A 25,713-nucleotide genomic window follows, 5' to 3' on the forward strand; every position below is an offset into this window, starting at 1 on the left:
GGAAAGCAGAACTTGACAGGAACACAAGAGTTGACTAAACACTGGGAGGCGAGCTGTCTTTGTTCCTGCCTACTACATTCTCAGCTTTCTAGGGGCATCATCTCCCCTGATGTGCCAGTTAACTGGGCTAATTTCACAGCCCTCCCTGAAAGGAAGCTAGGACTCCCACGACTGCTGCACGCCCCTCTTTCCCCAAAGGATGGGAGCCAAACAGGATGGTAACAGAAACGACCAACCCTAACCCCATCGTTGAATTTTTAAAAGTTTAATATAATATTGCCTTTAAAAAAAAATCTAAGTCACTTCTAGATATTACACTTCCCTCTTCCTTACCTCCCACCATGAGCCCTCTAGTGAATGGGCGAATGAATGAATGAATGAATGAAATAAAAAAGCATTTATTAAGTGCTTATACTATGTGGTGCAGGTTCTGTGCTAAGTGATGGGAATGCAAACCCACAAAGCAAGATAGTCACTACTCTCCAGGAACTTGTATCTAATGGAGGAGAAAACAACAGTTATAAGGGAACAGTGGTCACAGATGGAGTGTTTTTTGGTCTAGAATGTCACAGGGATGGAGTCATTGGACATGTGATTGACATACCCTTTCCAGAAATATTAGTGTTAATTACTGTTCCCAGAGCAAGAGGTGGAAAGAATGGGACACTGCTGAGTTAGATGTCGGGAAGATGACTGGAATATAGTACAGAGTGTTTAGTATGGGACTGGCTAGGTTTAGTGTGCTCTCACCACTTAGGAGAACATGGACCCATAGCTGGAGGACTAGGTCTGAACTGATGATGGAGAGGGAACCCCAGTAAGGCTGGAAGGTGGCCAGGAAACAAAGAAAAACACCAAGGCAAAACTAACATAGGGACTACCTCTACAATCAATGCCAGGGTCCCCATAGCCATACCAAAAGGAGGAGAGAGATAAAAATCCTCATCTCCAGAGCTGGCTGGTCATTACAATTACAGTCCTCAACCTTTATTTTGATCCATTTCAGTTTTCTTATCTATTACATTATTGTAGTATTTTCTCCTGGTTTTGCTAACTCAGCTCCACATTGAATTTAAACAAATATTCCAATGTTTCTCTGAATACTTTAAATTTGGTTCTTATGCAATTCACATAGCACAATCTGTTCAGCCATATATAATCAGCAGACATCCAATTTTCCCCCAGTTTTTTGCTACTACAAAAGAAATATCGTTATGAATATTTTGTAACATGGGTAACCTTTCTTTCTGTCTTTAGCCTCCTACTTGGGACCTTCCCAGTGGATGGCACCTCCCCTCCAATGCCCTTGTATTTATTATATGTCTGTCTTATGCATGCTTATACTTACACATACTTGTTTCTCCTGATAAAATATAAGCTCCTTGAGGGAAGGGATTATTTCATTTTTGATTTTGTATGGGCAGTGCCTAACACAATGCCTAGCACAAAACTGGTGATTAACAGATGCTTGTTGATTAATTAAGAGTTTGATGGATTAATAATAATAATAATAATAACAGGATTTATATAGCACTTTAAAGTTTGCAAAGCACGTCACATAATGTTAACTCATTTGATTCTCACAACAACTCTTGAGAAGTGGGTGCTATTATTATCTTCATTTTAGAGTTAAGGAAACTGAGGCAAAGAGAGGTTAAGTAATCTGCCCAAGATCACATAGCTAGCCAATTCTCACAGAGGGAGAAAATGAGGTTCTAGGAAGAGAAATGTCCTCCCCAAGGTCCCATGTTGAATCAATGATAAAGTTGGTAATAAAACACAGGTCTTGTCACTCCCAGCCTTGGGTTTTCCTTCTTTCATCAAACTCCCGTGTTTTGCAGGAAGGAACAAGGGCCGGGAAGAGATTTCAGAGAATGAGAATAGAAGAAAGGAAAAACTAGCTGGAAGCCAGAAAGTATTTAGTACATACCTCCTGGGGTCGTAGCCTGTGCACTGTGCTTTTAGGGAGATAAGTGGAAGCATTGTCTCATTCATGGAGGAGATTACATATATATATAATACATTACATATATATATGTTATATATATAATATGTTATATAATATGTTATATACATATAATTATTGGGGGACAAGACACAAATAAGAAACTTTTTAGAGAATAATAGAAAACATAATCAGACTAGAGTGTGTGTAAAACTAAGAAGTAAAGATTAGTATAACTAAAGAAGCCTTTATGGAGGAAGTGAGGGAGAGATTTACACTATAAATGACCCATTGGGGGCAGCTAAGATGGCACAGTGGATAGAGCCAGCCCTGGATTCAGGAAGACCTGAGTTCAAATATGGCCTCAGACACTTGCTCGACACACTAGCACTTACTAGCCCTGTGACCCTGAGTAAGTCACTTCACCCCATTGCCTCGAAAACAAACAAACAAAAAACCCAATAAGATTGTTCCTCCAGGTCTAAGTCATTCAAAGTAACCTGTGCAAAGAAGGAAAGGAAACTAGGTAAGCAGAGAACATGAATCTCTAAGCTTTTCTCTAAGAACACTTTGACAGAGATGAGTGGGCATTCTTAATGATTTTCTTCAAAGACATGCAGAGGGACTAAAGGGGAGCAGAATGAGAAAGAGGACTAGGAGTCACGGGATATGGGTTCTAGCTCTGGTACTATCAATAACTCTCTGTGTGGCCTCCTTCAGTCACTCAACCTTTGAAACTCATTCAGTTTCCATATGTGTAAAATGAGGTTAGACAAGATAATGATTTTTAAGGAGCTTTTGCCTCCTGATACATTATGTTTTTATGTTAACTTGTCCACGTGTTCAGTTTCCTCCCTTTCCCAGCTTCTTGCAGGAGGGAAGAGAGGATATGTCAATGCACCTGAGAGACCTCTCAGACATGTGTGATGCCCCAGAAGGATGGTTCCATTCCAGGCTCTAACCCAGTAAGCTCATGCCACCTTGAGCAAGTCGAGTTCCTTCTCTGGGCCTGAGTTTCTTCAGCCATACAATAAGGGCGTTGGTCTAGAAAACCGCTAACATCCCTTCAAGTCAAAAACCAAAACAAAACATGCTTCTCCAAGTCTTTTCGTCTTGTGCCCTCTGTAGTCCTATGGCCATAGCTGGCTCTGAGCAGCGCTACCAAATGCAGTCCAAAAGGCTTCTCTAGTAAGGGAACCACAGACCGTGTACCAGATTAAGGCCGACCCAAGGTTGAGTCCTGGCAGTTGGGGACTGGAGTGGGGGTAGGAGGAGAGAGGGAAGGAGCAGAGAGTGGGGAGTGACCATGCCATGTGTCGGCAGGATTATAGCACGGCTGTACGGTGCAAGACACATATCTAGGACCCCATTCTTGCCCCACATCTTGCTCCGCATCCCGCAGCAGCTCCCCAAAGCTCCAGAGGTGGGGTCTCTCGGTGCCAGATGGGCGTAGAAGGCAGGGTCAGAGCAGGCCGTCCCAGGCCATGCCATGCCACTCCAAGAGGCGAGTTGCCGATCGCAGCCTGGACGGCGAAGGGGTCGCTGTTGCCTCGAACATTCATCCCAGTCCCCCGGACCCGCGCCCGCCCCCCTCCGCCTATTGTTCGCGGACCCTGCGCGTCACCGAGCTGGCGGGGCGGAGAGACTTGACGGGGCTGCGCGGCGGCAGAGGAGGAGCGGAGGGGCGGAGAAGGGAAGGAGGGAGAGGAATAGGAGGAGGGGGGGGAGGATGAAGAGGTCCCACCACGGCGTGGCGAGGAGACCCGCCTAGAGCCGCAGCCTGAGCGCTGGAGCTGGAGCCGCCCTAGGGCGCAGCGCGAGCCTCAGTCTCAGAGCGTAGATAGACCTGGGATCTCTGAGCGCCTCGGCAGCCCCGATCTCAGCGCAGCGGGAGTCCCAGCCCTTCTCGGGGTCGGGAGGTAGACTAACGGCTCCAGCCCTCGGGGGCTGCCCCTCTTGGGGGGGGGGGGTGCGGTGGACGGGGATGAAAGAGGGTAGCTGCCGCCGCGCCCCGGCTCGGTGAGCAGGAGGCGAAGGAGGATGGAGGCAGCGGAGCTGGAGCCCGGTAGGGGCTCGCCGTCCCCGCCGCCGCCGTCGCCCCCACCACCCCCGCTGCCGCCACCTTCCCCTGCACCCCCGGAGAAGAAGAAGATCAACCGTGCCCCATCCCCTGCTAGACCCAAGGACGTCCCCGGCTGGTCGCTAGCCAAGAGCCGGCGGAGCAGCGGCAGCAACCCGGGCTCTCCTGCCTCTCTGTCCGGGAAGGCGGGGCCCGGCCAGTCCCGGCCCGAGAAGAAAGGCCGCAGCGGCCCGCAGACCGGGGCTCGGGGCTCGGGAAAGGGTGCGCCAGGCCGAGCCGGGGCCAAAGCGAAGGGGCGTCCCCGCGACGAGCCCCCGGGGCGGGCCTCGCAGCAGCCGCTGCTGCCACAGCCGCCGCCACCGACGGCCCTGAGCCTCACGGACAGCAGCTCCGAGGTGTCGGACTGCACATCCGAGGAGAACAAGCTGCTGTCCTTGGAGCTGGCTCTGAGCAGCGATACAGAGTCAGGCCGCGGCAGCGGCAGCGGCAGCGGGCAGGAGCGACCGTCTGGGAGCGGAGCCGGCGCTGGATCCGGGGTCCGCGTCCAGGGGCACCCGGCGCCGCGCAGCCCTCAGCCGTCCCGGCTCGCCTCCCCCGGCGCCTCGCCTGTGCCGGATGAGCAGTCCGCTGCGTCGCTGGGCAGCAGCCGTCTGCCCCTTAGTACGTCGCTGGCCTTCTCAGATCTCACCGAGGAGCTGCTTGACTGCGGGCCCGACGGCTTCGTTCGGGAGCTGGAGGAGCTGCGCTCGGAGAACGACTACCTCAAGGTAGTGGGGGGCGCAGGAGAGGCCTGACTGGGAATGCTTAATGTGGGGGTTAAGTTAAAGTCTTCCTGGGTATCCACTGTGGAATATTGGTGACCCCAGTGTGGGGATGTTCTGGGTGCCGCTGGAGGTGGGGTGTCCCAACGTGGAGGTATTAGGATCCCCACTATGGAGTATCGGGACCTCACTGGAAACCTCTAACATGGGGATGTTGGGGACTAATGGGGGGCTTCAGCTTGAAATGTTGGTTACCTCAGTATTATTGGAAGGTGACCTGGCCTCTTGAGCCCTGGGCTCTTATGGGACCCTCTATGTTTAGCCTCCAGAATGAATTACATATCTCCCCCTTTTAAGTTCAGAAAGGGAGCGTTTCAGAATTTGAATTTCTCTTCAAGTTCTAGCTGGTGTCTGCAGCTCTGGAGTGGATGACACTGTTACAGATATCATGGCAAAAGGGATACCTTCTTGTGGATTTTGCCCTATTGGGGATACCCCAGTTCTGAGGGTGAGGGATGCCTGCTTCTGCAGAGTGCAAAGGCAAGGAAGGCAGAGAAAGTGCTGGGGAGGGAGGGACCTCTCAGTCTTGTGTGTGGCCTTTGACTGATGCTGAGACCTTTGGAGGAGGCTCAAGTTCATCATTTGACTCCAGTTGAGTAACTTCTGGCAGGTGGGGGAAGGGGGTGTGTGAGGGGCGAGAGTCACATCAGCTGAGCTGAGTGATCCCAGAACTGCCTGTCCCTTCTACAACTGTTGGCAGAAAAGGTTCTTTAGTGGCTTTCCTTTTCAGGATGGGGTTGGCATGACAACAGTGGGTATTTCTCCTGTGTTTATGAAAGCTGGGCTCTTAGCCCTGTATATGCTTATTAGAGGGAGGCGGGGAAGTGGAGGGAGGGGCAAGGAACTACAGCCAAGAAGACAGTCACAACCTGTCCTATTGTGGTGGCCAGGAGCTGGATAGAACAGGACAGGTTGAAAGGAAAGGACCTGATGGGGGTGCGTAGATTCAGAGACAGTTTTTGCACGAGGGCCCGGGCTGGATGGCAGACCAATCCTGTCCTTGGGATCTTTGGGCGTGTCCAGTTTTGAAAGCCTGACATTTTGGAACATCTCCCTGTCTAACTTCCGTTCCTCTAACGGCTGCATAGCCTTAGGGAGAAGATAGATGCTTGAAAAGACCTCTTCCAAGGCAGGGGCTTCCCTGGATCATGGAGTCAGAACACTGGGGTTTTTTGTTTTTTACTTCATCACTGATTTGCTAGGCAGAGTATCATAGTGGCAAAAGAATTGGATTTGGAAGCAAAAGACCCAAGTTGGAATGTGGGCTCTGCTGTTTACATTCTGTGTGACCCTAAGTTGAACCTCTTTATGCCTCAGTTTCCTCATCTGTAAAATGAAGGGATTGGACAAGTGATCTCTATAGTTTTTTCCAGCTCTTGACATTTCTATGGTCCTATGTCACTGTTCCCTCTTTGCTTCTTACACTGACCAAGGACACATGTGAGAATAAGCCAGATTCACTGATGAATCATTTCTTTGCCCTTTAAGTTTGAAAAAGAAGGTCTTGCAAATTTGAATTTCTCTTCTGGTACCAGCGAGTGTCTGAAGTGGCCTCAGACACTTGGTTAGGTGGTGCTATCCCAGGTGCCATGGCAGGGAAATACCATCTTTGGAGTTTGCCCCCCCAAAAATGGGAACTTCTTCACCACCACCCCCAACTTCTGGTGGGATGCCAGAAGAGGATGAACCAGGCTCTTGCTGGTATAGGAATAGGTCTGCTAATGGCAAGGAAATAAACTAGCTAACTTCTTAAAACCATGATGGTCATTCTACAATAAAATCAAAACTTTGGTACTTCCATGGATCTGTGATTTCAGGCACGATGCACATGAGTGATCCTTCCTTCCATGCATGTTCTAATCCATCCATGCCTTCCTATACTTTGCTGTTTTTGTCCACATTGTCTCCCAGAAGATCTACCCACTGTGTTTCTAGGCCTTCTTCTAGGTAATTTTACATTTTGTGGGCACCAGTGTGGCACTGGTAACTGGTGATCCATCAGCTATTTCTTACTCTCACTACACATTCAGCCCACCCCCTGGGACCGGCACTGGTGTTTGATGATGAGTTGGGCCCAGAATTAAACAGAAGGAAGAGTAGCCTGAGTTATGCTTGGTAAACTGAGTGGTGCTTTCAACGATTCCCAGCTGTTCCCTAGCACTGAAACCCATTTTTCCCCCCAGTATAAATGTTCTCCTTTGTCCTTATGAATCTAAGAATATCAAAACTTCCAAAGAGTCCAAGTTGCAGATAATCTGTGGTGGGTACAGGCTGCAGCCTATTTCCAGTGATGGTTCTGAGTTGCAAAAAGGATATCACTGAGGACATGGATGATTAGAGAAAATCAATATCTGCCTGAAATTGCATTTGGAGACCAGCCATAGCCTGGATAGACTGGAGTGGAGAGGGAGAGGAAGGGTAATGTGTTCTAGGAGCAACAGCTGCATACAGGCCTTTCTTGGCATTTGGCTCAGATTGAAGTGAATAAACCAGCCTCCCAGAGCTGAAAGGGACTGAGGCATTTTCTAATAATCTCTATAGCCACCTCGAGGCCTTGCCCCGAAATGAAAGGTTCTTTAGTTTCCCTTGATGCCCCAGGGAAGAGTTTTATAATTATTTTTTATTATAGATTTTTTTTGGGGGGTGAGGCAATGGGGTTAAGTGACAGCTAGTAAATGTCAAATGTCTGAGGCCGGATTTGAACTCAGGTCCTCCTGACTCCAAGGCCCTATTATAGGCTCTATCTGCTGCACCACCTGGCTGCCCCTATTATAGATTTTTGCTTAGGCCTGACTGACTTGCAATTCAGATAACAGATTCCTAGAATTTTAGAAGGATCTTAGATCCTTCTGGAATTGCGTTCAGCTGAAGTCCCCAAAGGGGGAGTGACTTAATCATAAGTCTTAAGATATAAGACTTAAAAGGTTTGCAAAGTACTTTCCTCAAAACAGTCCTGTGAGATGCAATTGTTATCGTCACAATCATCTAGAGGAAGAAACTGAGGCTCTGAAAGATTAGTCAATTCACTTTCAGGCACCAAACAAGTACCAGAGTCAGAACTTGAACCCAGATCTTAAAATTCACTTCTTTCCCCATTATATCATACTTCCTGGCTAATGATCTATGACTTAGGTGGGCCTGAAGAATCTTGGATAAGTGTCGTGTCGAAGTAGATAGGGCACTGAATTTGGAGCCAGATAACCTAGGTTCCAGGGCCGACTCTGCTGCTTATTTATTACCTTTGTGATTCAGGGTAAATTGCCTAACTATTCTAAATCTCAGTTTCCCGGTCTGTAAGATTGGTTTAGGGGGAGGAGGGAGGGAGAAGGCAGTTTGGGTTAGCTGACCCATGAGGACCTCTGCAGCTCTAAATCTCTGATCTAGCCCAATCTCCTAATCTTAAATCCAAAACTAAAGTCCTAAAAGGAAACATGACTTACTCGAGGTCACAGTACATTAGAGGACATAGCCAGGATTCAGAGCTACTTCTCCTGACTGCTATCCTGCCCCTCTTTCCACTGTATGGTGGCTGCCCTCAGGAATAAAGTTTGTGAATGGAATCTGCCTTTACCTGGATGAAATACAGCAGATTTAATGCTGATAACTGAGTTTTGCAGGAGCAGCAGCAGCAACAATGATGAAATCATAACATTATAAATGAGCTACCAACTGTGAGCTCCTAAGTTTGCTTGTGTACTTATACGATGGATGACACAGTTTACTCAGGCTCAGGGACTTCATCTTTCTGAAAATTCTTTCTAGCGGAATAAATATTCCATCCATTTGGAGTCTGGGTCCATGGTCTCTCTAGGGATCTTATTCCCAGGACCACATCCAGGCATATGAGATAAATAGTAGGGACTTGTATATTGTCGTTCAGTCGTTTTCAGTCATGTCCAACTCTTCATGACACCATCTGGAGTTTTCTTGGCAAAAATACTTGAGTGGTTTGCCATTTCCTTCTCCAGTTCATTTTACAGATGAGGAAACTGAGGCAAACAGGGTTAAATGACTTTCCCAAGGTCACACACCTAATAGGTGTCTGAGGTCAGAAAATGAGTCTTCCTGACTCCAAGCCCAGTTCTCCATCCACTGCCATACCTAGCTGCCCCAGGGATTCAAACATAGATAAGTATAATGCACAATATTACATTATATTATTAAAGTGGTACAAGCAAAGTGCTGTGAGGTAGCATCAGGAAAAGCATTCTAGAGGAAGTGGCATTTGAGTTGGGCTGTAAAAAGTGTTTAGGATTTCAACAGATGATAAGCATAAGGATGGAATTCCAGACATAGGGCACAGTGTGAACAAAGACACTGAGGCAAGAGAGTGTGAGATAGGTTTGGGGAACAAAGCAGTCCAGTTAGACAAGAGCATTGAATGAGTAGAGAAGTAAATTAAAAGAGTATTATATATATATATATATATATGATATATATATATGGTGATAGATTGTGGAGGGCCTTGAGTGACATACTAAGATGTTTAAATTCTTATTCAGTAGACTAAATGGAGTCATTGAAGATTTTTGAGCATATGAACTAGATCTGTGTGTAAGAAAGATTACTTTTGCAGAATATATGAAGATTGGTTTAGAGGGACAGGTGGTAGGAAGAGCTGTTAGGGGTTATGGCAATAATACAGGTATATGGTCAAAGGGACCTGTACAAGGGTACTGTCAATGGGAATAGAGAAAAAGGAAAGGTTACTACAGATGCTGTGAAGGATAGTTGACAAGACTTGGTTGCTGACTGGATATGGTGAGAAGGAAGAAGAAAGAGTTGAAGGTAAGTCCAAGGTTTCAAACATAGGAAACTGAGTTTGTGTGCGGTACTGCTGCTGCCACAAACAGTGGAAGAAGGAATTTTTAGGGGAAAATATAATAAGCTTGACTGTGGGTATGTTGAAGTTGATTTATTTGTGGGATTGATGGATTTATCCATGTGAAGATGTTCTGAAGGTGTTGGGGATCACAGATCCAGGACCAGAAGGGACCTCAGAAACAGTCTAATCAACTTCCTTATTTTCCTGATGAGGGAACCTGAGGATCATAAGAACCTGGGGTGAAGTGAGTTGGCCCAGGTCCCTCAGTAAGTAAATAAGATAGCCTGGATTCAAACTCAGGGTCTATGGCTCTGACTCAGGCCTCTTTCCACCTCACTCCACCGAGATTGACCGAGAGGTGGGTCTGGAGTTTAAAAGGCAGATATGGACTGAAGATAGGGATTTGGGATTCACTGATGCAGAAGAAGTTGTCCTTCATTCTGGAACAGGACCATGACATCAGGGAGGTGATGCCGGGACATGCAAGTGAATTGGTTTTAAGTGAGGGAGGGAGGTATGCAAAGTCACCAGCCTCACTTTCTCCTCCGGAGCCATATGGGTCCAATGGCAAGATATGGATCCGGACACTGGAGATGGTCCTGGATGCAGGGGGAGACCTTGCAGTTAGTTGAAAACCTTGGAAATGAATGAAGTCTCCTAGGGAGTGAATGTGAAGGACTGACTGACCTTTAGAGAACAGCCATTGCCCCAGGCACCTTTTCCTTGAAGCAAGTAGGAGAAGAGGATGAGTTTTATGATGGCTTTCAAACCACTCTCCCTGCCCCCCCCCTTTAAATGAGGTTCATATTTTCAGTGTTTTTAGTCATTCAAATTTGGCTCCAGATAGAACTTAGTCCTCCCTTCAATGGTTCTTAATTTTTTGTGTATCGGGGAATTTCACATACACCTTTGGCACTCTGTTAAAACCTATAGACTTCTTCATAGAATATTTGTAAATGTATAAAAAAAAATACATAGGATTACAAAGGACTCCAATTCTCTTGAAATAGTTATCAAGATTTTTTTTTAATCAAGTTCTCAGACTCCCCGTTGAGAGCCCTTGCTCTAGGACTGTCTTTGCAATATTCCTCCCGCTTGAAAAATCTTCCTTTCTCTGGGACAATCCAGTTCTCTTCAAGGCTCCACCTCCTCCAAAAAGCTCTTATGACCAACCACCCAACCTCAGTGGTCCCTTCCTTCTCCGAACTGCAGCTTTCATTGATCCTAGAATGGATGTTCAGCCTTGAAGAGTGTTAGCAGAAATAGGAAAGTGTTTTCAAGTGTCTGAAGGACAGTTATGGGGAAGAGGGATTAGACATGTTCTGCCTGGCTCCAGAGGATGTATCTAAGAACTTTGAGGCAGATGTTCCAGAGAGGCAGATGAGGTGAAATATAGGAGGTAGAATATCGCAGTGGAGAGACTACTAATTCTGAAGTCAAAAGACCAGGGTTCAGATCTCACCTTTCATACTATCTGTGTAACCCTAGAAACCTAACATCCCTTAGTTTACTCATCCATAAAAGAGGGTTGGCCTGTAAGATCTTTTCCTTTTCTAACTCTATGAACGTATAAGAATTTATCATAACCAATGTCACTGCCCTTCTCTGCCAAATGATGTATTAGGTTGACTCTGGAGGTCGAAGGCTCCAAGGACCTTAACCTGGAGTCCATGAACTTCTAATATATACATATATAATTTCTGACAACTGTATTTCACCATAATTTTTAAAAATTCTCTGTATTTTATTTTATGCTTTTAAAATCATGATTCTAAGAAGGAATCCAGAGGCCACTAGGCTCCCAAAGGGGTCCCTGACACACAAAAAACCCTTCCACGAGGTATAGAAGAGTTCATCTACTGTAGGCGCTCTCATTTACTCATCAACAGGCTCAAGAAGGGACTCATCCAGGATCACTCTGTAAACAGCAGAGCTTGGATTTGAACCAAGTTCTCTGACTTTAAATTTAATGCTCTTTTCATGTCTTCTCCTTATTATTGGAGGTTTTCAAGTCTGGGGAATCTTGTGAAGGATCCTGTAGAGGGGATCCCTGACTCTGGGAAGGTTTTGGATTGGATAGTGTTGGAGGGCCCTTCTAGCTTTGAGATTTTGTGAATCTACCTGGCTTTTTGGAGGAGATGGATTCAAAGGCTGAATAGGAATTAGATCACTGGTATGGAGAGGGGGAGGAGGCGTTTCATTAGCCTGGGGAGCCTGTTCCCCTCCTCCCTCTTCTCCTACCCCCCACCTCGTGTTTCCTTGACTCTAGGCTTGAATTAGGGAACTTGAGTTGAGGGCCCAAGCCCCTCCCAGAGTGTGGTCACTGAGGAAGATTCCTGCTTCCCTCCCTCCCTCTCCTGCCTCTGGGAGCAGTTGGGGGAGGGTCAGAGTGATCTCACTGAGGTCAGCCCAGGCTCACAGCTGCCAGAGAAAATCCCCAGCCGTTTCTCTGGCTTTGATTCCCTCTGGAAAAAAAAAATAAAAACAAAACCTTCCCCCACCCTCCTCTCCGGCTTCTCTGCCAGTTGCTTTCAGAGACAGCACCATTGTTAAGACTGGAGCCTGTGTCTTTAAGAGCCCTGAAGCAGAGCTGTTGTCCTCACCAGGAGGAGGGAGATGGGGGGAGCCTACAGGGGCAGCCCCTGCTCTGGCAAGATGGAAATCATGATACGGGGTATGGCAGCAGCTGAGTTGAGAGGGGAAGATGAACAAAGCGGGAGGGCTTCTCTTCTTCCTCTTAGCCTCTGTATCCCCTCCCCTCTCCACCCAGCCCCTCTGCCATCCAGAACAAAGATCCGGGGCCACATAGACCTTAACAGATGGAGGGCAGCACCCCCTCCCCCAGATTACCTCCACCCTGCTTCCCAACACCAGGCCCTCCACACAGGTTTGAGTGAACATATGTATCACACACAGACATATTGTAGAGGGGTACATGCAAACAGGATACATATAGACACATATGTGACTGACCCTGACTCTAAATGCTTGGAGACAAACACAATATGCATCTAGACCAGCCTGCAGCATGCCACATGCAGGGGTAGAGATATGCCTGCAGAGACATGCACATAAATGACACACAGAGAGACCCAGTATACATGCAGACACATGTTTTATATAACGTGGAGTAAGTGCAAAGAGCATTCGATTTGTACCCAGGAAAGTTGGGTATGAATCCCTCTTCTGACTAGCTGTAGGACCACGGGCAAATCCCCTCCCTTTTCTGAGCCTCAGTTTCCTTAACCATCTGCTGTAGGACTTGTGGTATGGAAAACACTTTGTAATTGTCTTCAATTGCAACAGCCGTGTGAGTGATTATTACTTTATGGAGAGATAGACGCATATACACACATACATATGTAGAGTCACATGGAGACACACATGACACACAAACATACAGAGACATGCATGGATACATGCAGAGAGAGAGAGAAGCAAGACAGCCCAACACAAGAAGAGGGGCACAGGAAGTCCTTGTGTCTCTCCCCAGACCTAATATCAACAACCCCTCCTGTTTTCAGTCTCTTCCTTCCTTGTGGCTGATGGGAAAGGGTAGGAGTAGCTTCTGGTGGGTTGAAGCTGTAGGTTCACGTCTGTGGGAGGCCACCAGAGCATCTTGGAGGGTGGGAGAGAAAAGGGAGGGGATTCACTCTCATTTTCTAAGGGTAAGAGCCTGTATTTCCTTACTCTCGGGCCTGACCAGGCACGTGGCCAGCTACCCCAGGACAGGGCTCAATTTGCCAGAAATGGAGCAGATCTGAACTGCCCTGCCCACACTTTAAATACAACCTCTGCCCAGTAGTTCCCTTCTAATCTTCCTAGTTTTTCCTGTTGAGCCCTGTAATCTTGCTTGCCAGCTTTTTTCTGGTCCAGATAAGGCCCCTGCCCCGGCGAAGGGGAAAGAGGGAGGAGTGTGGGGTGTGGGGATTTCAGCTGGTGCAATAAACTGAGTTAAGGACTAGAAATTGGGGAAGAACTGTTAGTTTTGTCTTCCTAATCCTAATCCTTCCAATCTGCCTCAGGGATGATCCTTATTTCGTAGGCTTTCAGTTTACGGCCTTTGAATTGATGACTGATCCCAAACTGGGGTTTAGGACCTTACAGCATAGTGTATTGGGGCTGTAAGGGACCTTAGAAACCATTTAGTCCAACCTTTTCATTTTGCCTAAGAGAACAATGGAGTCTGAAGCTAGCTGGAGACTTGCCTTAATGTGACCATTAAGGGATTTAAATAGCCAAGCCTGAACTGGAACCCAAGACTCTTGACTTCCAGCCCTATGCAGATAGAAATTTCTGAAATGTATCCCCATCCTCAACTTCACCGTGTAAATATCATTACCCTTATTTTATAGGGCAAAATGACTTGCCTGGGATCATACAGCTAAGTAAGCATAAGATATATATGATAAATGAAGGGAGGGAATGTCTTTGTGTAGGGTAGGGTTCTCCTTAGACCACCCTGCACTTCAGCAAAGTAAATTTCTGGATTTAGAGCTGGGAGGGACCACAGAGATTTTAGTCCATTCCATTTATCTTTTACTGATGTGGAAACTGAAGCCCCATGACAGTGACGTGATCCACCCAAGATCACACAGATCAGAGCCAACGGGACTAGGAGCTGAACCCTGGGCCTTTGGTTCCAAGTCCAGTGCTGTTTCTAGTTTCCGCTCCCCCCCCCCCCCCCCCCGCCCCAGCTTCTGCTTGGTCTGATGTGAGTTACATAGAGGGCAGAATGAGCTGGGATTGAAGATTTCTCCTCAAGAAGAGCCCAGTGTTTTAGGGCATTCAAGGGTGGTTCCAACTTGATGAGATTCAAGGTGGCTCCAGAGATTTGGGGACTATGGCAGCATAATTTAGTGGAAAGAGCAAAGGTTCACAAAACAATAGGATCTCAGAATCTCAGAGTCAGAAGGACTTTAGGAAGTGGGTTCTAGGCCAACCTGGTCCTGAGTGGCAATCCACTCTACAATAGCCCCATACAGGTAGGTCCCCTTCTAGCCTTTGCTTTTGCCTTTGAGTGAAGGTATCTGCATATAAAACAGCCCATTCCATTTTTAGACACCTCTAGTTGTTTGTTTTATTTATATTTTGCTTTTACTTCACATTCATTGGTGACTATGACCCACCCTTCTCTGCTATTCCGCAAACCATCCCTGGTAACAAAGAATAAAAAAGAAAGAGGGAAAAAAAGCTACCAGACTCATCAAATGAAGCTTACTGTATATGGAGTGTTTCAAGCCATGGTACCCCACCCATGCAAAGACGGGGGAGATGCATTTTCTTCTCTCATCTCTGCTGCCATTTGAGTACATAACATTCAGCTTTGTTTTTTTTCTTTCTATTTACATTGTAGTAAAACATTATATTTTTGTTTCTGATTGCTTCATTGGGCATTAGTTCATATAAGTCTTCCCATGCTTCTTAGTACAGTACTCCATTACATTCAGGTATTGACATTTCTTTTAGTTAATCTTCAATCACTGGGGATTTATTTAGTTGCTAATTCATTGTTACCCCACACATACACAAATGCTATGAATATTCTGGTGTATGCGTGACCTTTCTTTTTATCAATCAGTAGTAAACCTTTATCAAGTGCCTACTAGGTGCTAAATAGGCATTGTGCTAATCCCTGTGGATATAAAAAGAGGCAAAGGATAGTCTCTACCTTCAAGGAATTTACAATCTGATCATTGGCCTCCATAGGGTATATGCCTAGCAGTAGGATGGACATGTAAGTCCCCTTTTTTTTCAGTTCTAATTGTTAGTGATTTTTTTCCATAATATTCTGAAATCCAGCTCCCTAAAACTTTCCCTCACCAAGCTGATAATCAGGAGCTCTGGGTTCAAAATTTTTAACCACAACTTTAAATTCAGCAGCCATTTATTAATTCATATACAGTGTACAGGGCCTGTATTTGGTACTGGGGATAGAAAGATGAAGAACACAGAGTTTGTCCTTAAGGAACATACAGCCTTGTAGAGGGGATAAGACTTGTACCCCAAGAACTGTGATGCCAGTTGGAATGTAATAATTGTTCCAGGAAAGTCAGAGAAGTGTGAGAAATTTGGAGAGAGAGGAGACATTTCCGGGGTTGGGGAAGGCATCATAGAAGAGTTGACACATAATCTGGATCTAGAAATGTATTGGAGGAGTCCATTCCAGACATGGGGAGGGAGGGAGGGAAGAGGCATGTGCAAATACACAGAGGTGGAAGAGGGTGTGATTTAGCTGAAATGATAGAGTGTGTGAAGGAGAATCATCTGAAAACTGGAAAGGTAGAATGCAGCCAGATGACAGAGGGCCTTGAATGACACATAAAGAGTTTGCCTTTGGACAAATCACTTCCCCTCTCATTTTCCTTTCTGTAAAAGAAAGAGGGAGATTGAAATACTTGGAAATGCAATTTTAATTGGTTTTGTTACTGTTTCAAGTGAACTTAATAATAAGTTGTTATTAAAGAAGACCAGCTCCTTTTCTGGGTCCTTGATAGCTGTGACATTCTGTGATGAGACCCTGGTGAACCTCTGGGTAAGTCAGCTAACCTTTATGTGACACTGTTTTTTGGAGCCATGATAGTAATATGTGCTCAAATTATACCCCAGGCATGGGAGGAGGACTCTTTGGCATGGTTAGGGTGGTACTCAGGAAGCAGCCTGCTCTGGGAGTTTCTTTTGAGAATGACAGGAGGTATGAGAAGGAGCTGGAAAGTTAGGAGAGGGGGAGACACCAATTTTGGGGAGCAAGGGACTTGACAATAGGAATAACAACCACAACAATAATGTTTCTCTAGCTCTTTAAGGCTCCTGACTCCGGTTCTCCACAACACCCTGTGGCATCTAAGTAATGTGCTATTATATTCACATTTTAGAGGGCTCAGAAAGGCTGGAGCCAGGCAACTTTGATCTTCAGCAACCAAGACTAGTGCTGTTTCCGCTACACCAGGCTGCTTCTTGGCAGGGAGAAAAGGCATTGAATTAGGTGCCAGAGCAGGGCAAGACAATGGAGTGGCTTCGCAAGCCAGGAGCTCAGGAGGGCTTCGTCCACAAGCATCCATTTGACTGATGTCGTGGGAGTTGCAGAAGGCTCAGTATATTTGTTTCTTGTAATTATCTCCTTAGCTAAATCACATTCTCCTCCCTGAGGAATTGGAGAGGGGCCCAGGCTCCATCCTGTTGCCCCACAGAGGCCTCTCTGAGCTGTGGCTGCTCTGATGGGACAGATGGACCAGCAGCGATTGCTCCCAGGGTACCTTGCCCACCTTTCCGGGAGGAGGATGAGGCAGGGAGTGAATGCCCAATATAGGCAGCCCTTGGGATCAAGAGCTCCTACACATCCTAACACGATTGAGAGAAGGTGTGGCATAAAGCAGAAATTAGTTTGGGCTCTAAGGGGCACTCCCTGAGCCTTACCAAGAAACGCTGGCTTTGGGTGGGTATGGGATTGACACTTCATGCTGCTGATCTAACGTTAGAACAGGGCAGCTGATTCCAGGGCTAGGCAACTGGTCGACTCTAGAAAGGAAAGGATAGTTGCATATTATGTGACTATTTTAATCTTGACGGTTTTCTCATTAGCATTCCCAGAGGAAAGCAGTTCATTTCTGATTAGGTTTGGTAAATTGCAGCTTAATTCTCTCTTCTGTGGGGGAGGTGCAGAGATATTAGAGAGCCCTGTTATATGATTCTAGAGGAGAGGTCTTGTTTCTCCCAGCCAGCATCCCCCATTGGTTTCGTTGGAGAATGTCAAGGCTGTGAGAAACCTTAGAACATAGAATGTCAGAGTTGGAAGGGGCCTTAGAACACAGAATATCACAGCTAACAAGAGCTTTACCTTAGAACTGGAAGGGGCCTTAGAACACAGAATATCACAGCTAACAAGAGCTTTACCTTAGAACATAGAACGTCAGAACTGGAAGGGGCCTTAGCACATAGAATGTCAGAGTTGGAAGGGGCCTTAGAACACAGAATATCACAGCTAACAAGAGCTTTGCCTTAGAACATAGAATGTCAGAGCTGGAAGGGGCCCTAGAGCATAATGTCAGGACCGTTAGATACTCTAAAGATAATTTAGTCTCCCCCAGTTTTCAAATGAGGAAACAGAGCCTTGTCATTTGCCCAAGGCTAGTTGGTAAGTGGCAGAGCCTAGACTGGATTCTGGCCAGGTCTTTTGTCACCAAGGTCAGAACTCCTTCTACTCTGCCACAGTGGTTGTAGAGCAGCAGCATTTTTGTTATGTATCTAGCAGAATGGTAGAATAGAATTTGAGGAGGGCTCTGCCCCGCCCCCCAGGCTGCTATAGGAATCCACAAACATTAAGGATGTGTTGGTCCTGCCTTCTTTTTCTGCTCCATTATTCTCTTCCCTGAATGGCCAGACTCTGGGCCCCAGCTGTATGCAGGAAGAACTCAGTGTTTATCAGTGATGATCATAGCTATCCTTGATGAATCTGGTACCTGGAAGGGTTGATCTCTTCATTCTCTACCTCTTCCCTTTTAGAACCTTCCAGGATTTATCAGTTTGAGGAAAAGGCACAGATGAATAATGAAAATGCTTTGCATTTGTATGAGACTTAAGGTCCTGTAATAACTAATTGAACCTCAGGACAACTTTGTGAAAGAGGTAATAAAAATATTATCAAACTCTCCCCCACACCTCATTTTACAGGTAAGGAAACCGAGACTCGGAGGTTGAACGTCCTGCCCATAGTCACATGACTATGTAAAAGTTGGAGTTGGGACTCGATCTCAGGTCTTTTGTCTCCAAGCTCTTATAGCCCTGTGAGGCAGATCATAAAGCTCTAGGAAATCCCAAAAGTCTTAGTGTTAGAATGCCATTTACAGATGCCCAACAAATGCTCACCCAAGTCACCAAGTAATGGGAGCTCACTCCCTCATGAACCAGTCCATTCCACTTTTGGACAGCTCTCATTGTTAGGAAATATTTTCTTAGATGGAACTAAAATCTTCAGCCTTTTGTAGTATCAGTTAATTGCTACATTTTAAAAACAAGCAGAACAAACCTTTGCTTTTCTCAGAACCAGCCTTCTCCAGCTCCTTCACGTAGTAGAACATAGTCTCTAGTCCTGTCACAGTCCTGATCTCTGCCCTCAGCCCTCAGCTTATCAATGTCTTTTTGAAAGATGATGGGGAGGGGGGCATCTAGCTGGCGCAGTGGATAGAGCACTGGCCCTGAAGTCAGGAGGACCTGAGTTCAAATCCAGCCTCAGACCAAACACTTGACACTTACTAGTTGCGTGACCTTGGCCAAGTCACTTAGTCCCAATTGCCTAAAAATAAAAAAAAAAATCAAAAGAAAAAAAAGAAAAAGAAAAATGATGGGGAGGCTGGAACTCAATGCACTTCAGATGTGGAGAGCAGAGCAGAATAAGCATCTCTGTCATTCTGGACACTGTCTCCAGTGAGGTAGCCTATGATTTCATTAGCTTTTTTGGCTACCATGTTTTCTGGTCCACTCTTGGTGAGCTTATTATCTCTTGAAAGTCTCAGGTCTTTGTCACCTTAGGCTCTTTAGGCCTGTCTCCACCTTTTTGTACTTTGGTAGTTGGTTTTTAAGTGCCTGCCATATGCCAAGCACTATACTGAGTAATAATAGTCCCTGCTCTCAAGGAACTCGCAGTCTAATGGGAGAGACAATGTTCAAACAACTGTGTACGTATAAGATATATAGAGGATAAAAAAATTTGGGGTGGTTTCAGACAGAAGGCACTAAGATTAAGGGGGAAGAGAATAAACATTTATTAAACACCTTCTGTGTATGGAGTGCTTTACAAATACCATCTCATTTGATCCTCACTGCTGTTATTGCCCCCATTTTGCAGTTGAGGAAACTGAGGTTAAATGACTTGCCCAGGGTTACTGCTAGTAAACATCTGTGGCTAGGAGTTTAATAGGGAGACCGTTTTGTAGGACGATAAATTTGACAGCTGAGAAGAGGGTGGATTGGAGTGGGGAGAGAGACTCAAGGCAGGCAGACCTACTAGCTGGCTTTTGCAGTAGTCTAGGAGTAGATTGATAATGGTCTGTAACAGGGTGGTGGCAGCGTCAGAGGAGAAAAGGGGGCGTATTGGGTAGATGTTACCAAGGTGAAATCAACATGACTTGGCATCTGCTTGGATATGAGTGGGGGGTGGGGTGAGAGAGAGGGAAGAGTGAAGGATAGCACCTACCATCCTGGGTGATGGAGAGGATGGTGGTGCCCCTGACCCAGTGAACCTTCTGGTGCTTCATTTATTAGACTTGGGTCAGTGTCCTAGCTTGTTGATCTTTTTGAATCCTGATTCTATCCTCCAAGAGTTTGCTTTCCCTCCCACCTTCATGTTTTAGAGCCCGCTTTGATAGGGCTCCTCTTATCCAACTCTCTCATTTTACAGATGAGGAAACAGAGGCCCAGAGGGGTTAAACATTGCACAGGAGGGGCAGCTAGGTGACATAGTAGGTAGAGCACCAGCCCTGGAGTCAGGAGGACCTGATTTCACATCCAGCCACAGACCCTTGACACTTACTAGATGTTGTGACCCTGGGCAAGTCACTTAACCCTGATTGCCTTACAAAAAATCCCAATAACAACACTGCACAGGAAATAGAGCCAAGCTGTCTGATACCAAATGTATTGCTTCTTTCATCTGACCACACTTGTCTCCTGGAAATCTGATAAACAAGCTGTCTGTGTTTTCATTCAGGTAGATAAGAGACGCTTCCTAGAGGAGATGAGACAGGGTCTGGTTAGGCAGAAAGACTGAAGGATTGAAGCCTTTGGCATGTGCCTGGGGAGGGATAACCTGGCTGCCAGAGCAGAGATAGGGGGTCCTAAATGTAAAGAGAGAGAGGGAAAGAGTTTGGGAATAGTGGAAAACCCTTCCAGAAATTCTCAGAAAATCTAAATAAACATAGCCTTGTTTGCCTGGAATTGAAGCTGATAAAGACTGAACTTTAAAGGTCCAAGTGCGTCTTTCCTCTTTTCTGTTCCCTTCCCTGGCACTATTATAGTACTGGCCAACCCTGCTTATCCATTCTTGACTTGCTTACCCTTTCTTTCCTCTCCAAACCTGCTCCCATCCCTGGAGAGGGATTGTATATCTGTGAGCTACAGAGGGATCAGGAGAAATGTGATAGAGTTAAAACTTAATAAACTTGAAGTCTCATTTAGCAAATTGAATTTTCTGGGTAACTCACAGTGAACCCCAGATCTCTACTTCTTACTGCTGACCATTTGGGAAACATTCCTGAACCCCTAATAAGTGAGGGTTCCTATGTTACAGTGGAAAGATTCCTGCATTTGGAGTCAGAGGACCTGGGTTCTGTTTTACAGATAAGGAAACTGAGGCTAAATGTCCTGCTCAAGTAACACAGGTTGTTAGTGGTAGAGCTGGTAAGGCACAGGCTGCCCTGGGAGATAGACGGGGTAAGGAAGGTGGCCAGGGTGGGGACAGGAGAGAAGCCAAGAAAGGGAGAGGTGGAATAGAGCAGGAGAAGAGGAAAATCTGATGGAGAGAGATGGAGGTGGCCTTTGAGAAGTCAAAAGGCTGCCCATACAACCTTTTGAAAGGTTTTTTTTTGAGGTTTATGGAAATTGGCAGCTTGCCTGGCATTGCCTGCAGTGGGAAGGCTTTTATTTGACACCCTGTCCCAACACAGCCTCTCAACTGATATTATCAGAGTGTCTCCCACCACCTTCCTGCAGCTCAGTTGTTTATCTGGGCTAAACAGATACTGTTATTTTTGTTTTCCACAGAAATAGCTCCTCAAAGGACCCAGAGCCCTAACAACAGCAAAAAAAAAAAAGCCCCCATGCCAGCCTAATCTCTGATTGGTTTGGGGTGTGTCATCCACTCAGATCAAGAACTCTGGGAGATCTGGGATGGGCACCTGCTGCCAGTCATGACTAATCATGCTGGAGCCTAAGTCTGGCTCTAAGCCCTCTGTCCCACCTCTCCACATCCATCCTACACCCATACCCAACTCCCCACCAAAACAGGGGTGGGGAACCTTCAGCCTTGAGGCCACATGTGGCCCTCTAGGTCCTCAAGTGCAGCCCTTTGACTGAATCCAAACTTCATAGAACAAATCCCCTTAATAAAAGGATTTGTTCTGCAAACTTGGACTCAGTCAAAAGGCTGCACCCAAGGACCTAGAAGGCCACATGTGGCCTCGAGGCTGCAGGTTCCTCACCCCTGGAATGAGACAGAGTTCTAGTCCCAGTCTGAAGACTAAGTCACAGTGTGACACTAGCCACATCACTTACTCATTCTGAGTCTGTTTTTCTCATCTGTAAAATGAAGGAACTAATTCCTTGACTCACAGGGTAGTTGTGAATATGAAATGAGCTAATGGATATGAAAGATTTTTCTGGAAGGGGCTGTTATAGTATGTGTTTATCTAACTGCTTTTCTCTGTCATTCATCTAAGCCTAATGGTAGTTCAGCATTTGAATACTTCAAGTGATGCATGGTTTCATCCATGTAGGCACACATTAGCTGTGTGACCGTAGACAAGTCACTTAACCTCTCTAAGCTTCAATTTCCTCATCTGTATAATAGGGGCAATTTTTCCATTACCTTACTGGTAACAGCTTTTTGCAAGCCAAAAAGCACTATAGTGTTAAAATTTATTATTATTATTATTATTATTATTATTACTATCCCTCCTTATGCTAGTGCAGATTGAAGCTTCTTCATGTCTTTATAGACAATCTTCTACATTAATATCTATGGTAGGCTCCTTCTCTGATGAGCCCCTCTGGCCTTAGCTAGGCTGGTCCTTGGAGAACAGGCTTCAGAGTCTGGACTCTGAGCCTTTCTAGTTTGAAAGAAACTGCTGTGTCCTGAGCAGGACTTTAACTCAAGAAGTAGGACAAGCAATTAAAGATTTACTGGTTGGTTGGCTGAATGAAGGAAGGAAGAATGAATTCATAAGATCTATAACACTCTGCCAAAGTAAGGCTTTGAGCATGGAATCCAGAGCTGTGGAGTGAAGAATGAGAACAAAACTAACCCAGTGGGTTAGTGGCTAGCCTCCCTTCTGCAAAACACAGCATATTCCAGAGGGCCCAAGGAGGAAGAGGATTTTGTTGCTTTTCTTTTTTAAACCAGATTTATGATTTCATTTGTTGGGCGCTCCCAGTGAGGAAATATCCTCTTACACTGCAGGTTGGCGTCTTCTGATGTTGTTAATTTTTATAAAACTAATAGCAATTTCTAATATCTATAACTCTTAGAAGTTTACAAAGCATTTTCCTTACCCAAACTTCCATGAGGGACATAATACAAATATTATCCCCATTTCATAGATTAGGAAACTAAGGCTCAGTTGTCTCTGTCTCACATCTAGCAAAAGATTAGGGCCAGGGTATAAAAAGGCTGTTATGGTTTCACTGGATTTGGTGTCAGGAGAGCTGGGTTGGAATCCTGCCTATGGAACCTTGAGGAAATCATTTAACTTCTCTGAACCTCAGTTTCCTCATCTACAATATGAAGAGATTGGACCTACTCTAAAATCCTATGAATCTAGCTAGCTAACTCCAGGAAGTTTTCCACTGCTGGGGGCACCAGGGACTGAAGTTTATTGAAGAAGGGGGTACAGAGGGATGTAGATTAAATTCCATGACTGGGTATTTGTTCTGATACCTTGTGTAAATGTTCGCATCTGTAACATCTTGCTCACCCTCCCCCGCCAATCCCTCTTCAGCTAAAAGCATACCCTCCTCCCTCTTTAAGTTTACCCCCCAGAACATTCCGTCTCTGCTTTGTCTCTCTCACCCGCTGCCTTGGATTTGACTTAACATTCTTCTCATCTCTCTCCTAGTAGATTGCAAGCATCCTGAGGTCAGGTGCTTTGTCATTTTTATCTATATATACACAAAGCTTAGCACAATGCCCTAAGCATTGTAGGAGCTGTGTATGTTTATGTGTGGGCACATGCACACACTCATTCACACACATTTGGAATATGCATACCCTTTCTTGGACAAGTCCATGTCCTAATGCTATGGTAGAGCTGTATAGTAAGAGGGTACTTTGGAGACTTCCAACTCTCAGCTCTGGCACCAAATCAGGGTCTTCCTCTCCTCTCTCATCCTGCCCCCAGACAGTGCTATACAAATAGCACAGTACAGAGAGGAAGCAATAAGTTATAGAGAAAAAGTACTCGCTTTGATGGCCAAACACCAGGATTCAAATTCTTGCTTTGCCACATATTATCTCTGGGATCGTCTTCTGAATGAAATTTAAACTTCCAGATCCCAGTTTATTCATCTGTAGAATGGGAAGGTTGGATTGAATGACCTTCCAGCTTGAAATCTACATTTCTTTGCAAAGACTTGGGGGGGGGGGTCTAATCATGGGCCCTTGCCTTCAAGGAAATCACAATCTAGTTGGGAAATTAGGACTTCTAACAAGAAAGTGGAAGTAGTACAGGAAATTCTGTAATCAGATGCTAAGTTCAGGGGCAGCTTTTTGAAGGAGGTAGGACTTGAAGGATTTGGGTAGGTAATGAAGGAAGGCTCAGAAGGGGACCTCAGGTCAAGGAAAATAAGACTGAGAAAATCTCTTTTCCTTTCCTAACTTTTTGTTAAGAAGCTATTTCACATGTCTTGAGGAAGTCCCTTACCCTCTCTGGGCCTTAATTTTCTCCTCTATAAATTAAGGGGTTGGACTAGATGATCTAAGGTCCCTTCTAGCTCTGACATTTCATGATTTTATGGAGTTTTCCTTAGTGGAAAACAGAACAGACCATTTACAGAGCCTGAGGCTTTAAGGTAACAAGAATTGCCTTCTGGCTTACGCCAGGGATAGTGTCCAAATACGGACAGCCCTATGATCTCATCCAGGGCTTGGACACCCCTGGGGAAAAGGCAGAAGGTGTGGCAGATGGCAACAGCTTCTACTTTCTTAGGGAGGTGGAAATGAGATAGCCAGCAGGACCCTAGCTGGACTTAGATGCCAGCTCACCCTCATGTGTCAGAAGCTAGATCAATAGTGGGTTCCTTTCTTGCCTACGTCCTACCCCGCTACCCTACTAGTAATTCCACAGCCACCCTGTACAACATGGGAGGGGGGGAACCCTAATAAACATTATCATCGCCATCAACAAACATTGAGCACATACTGTGCACAAAGCTGTTCTAGGTCCTGGGGTTTCAAGGATGTACAATTTTCATGCAAAAGCTAACAGTCTTATCCTAATTATCACCTCCCCTAGTTTCCTTTCACCTGTCATCTGGGCTATTGTAACAGCCTCCTAATTGGCCTCCCAGCCTCTGTTCTCCCCCTCTTCCAATCCATTCTGTGCATGCTCCCAAAAAGTCACATGTCTGAGATTTGATAGATATAGATATTATTACATGTAATAGATACAGTTATATGTAAAATATAGGTATTATTATATATAATTACACATTATATACATTATTTTATATGTGTACACACACACACACACACACAATCACCACCATGCTGAAAGCTCTTCAGTGGCCACTTGACATTGTCATCCCTGACCCTTCTTCTCCTTGGTAATACCCTCTACCTTGGTAACAATCTTCCCTCCTTAACTTGGAATCTTTCTAATGAACTTAGAATGAGAGGTTAGAGGTTAGAAAGAACTCAAAGGTCATCTAGTATCGTCTTAAAATCAGATTTGTAATTGGGAGAACCCCTTTTCCATGGGTTCTTAATCTTTTTTGCATCATGGACCCCTTTACTGGTCTGGTGAAGCCTTATGGATGCTGTCTCAGAGTAATGTTTTTAAATAGTTGCAGGAGATGCTAAATTTTAGTTAGGGTTTAAGGAAAATATCCTCTGATTAAGACCATCACTTTCCATCCCTTCATTTTACATTGATGAAGTTCAGAGAAGCTGCGATTGCTTCAAATCACACAGCTAGGAAATAGCAAAGCTGGAATTTGAACTCAAGTCCTTCAAGTCCAAATCTAACCTTTTTTTCACTATATTGTACTTATCAAGGAATACTGTATATTTGAGCTATCAGCATTTGTGTCTTACTATATTGCTAGAGTAGATGCT

At 45.4% G+C, this 25,713-nt stretch overlaps 1 protein-coding gene across 1 annotated transcript in view; it reads left to right on the top strand.

Annotated features, from left to right (window-relative positions):
- The first annotated feature begins 3,627 nt into the window (after positions 1-3,627).
- MTCL2 (microtubule crosslinking factor 2) overlaps positions 3,628-25,713 on the top strand; it is a 131,602-nt gene continuing 109,516 nt past the window's right edge. Inside the window, 1 exon segment of the mRNA XM_020998541.2 lies at positions 3,628-4,792. Within this exon segment, the coding sequence (XP_020854200.1) occupies positions 3,986-4,792 (807 nt within the window). The 5' untranslated portion in view covers positions 3,628-3,985.

The sequence above is a fragment of the Phascolarctos cinereus genome, unplaced genomic scaffold (genome assembly GCF_003287225.1).
Source record: "Phascolarctos cinereus isolate Bilbo 61053 unplaced genomic scaffold, phaCin_HiC Scaffold_2;HRSCAF=192, whole genome shotgun sequence".
Lineage (NCBI taxonomy): Eukaryota > Metazoa > Chordata > Mammalia > Diprotodontia > Phascolarctidae > Phascolarctos > Phascolarctos cinereus.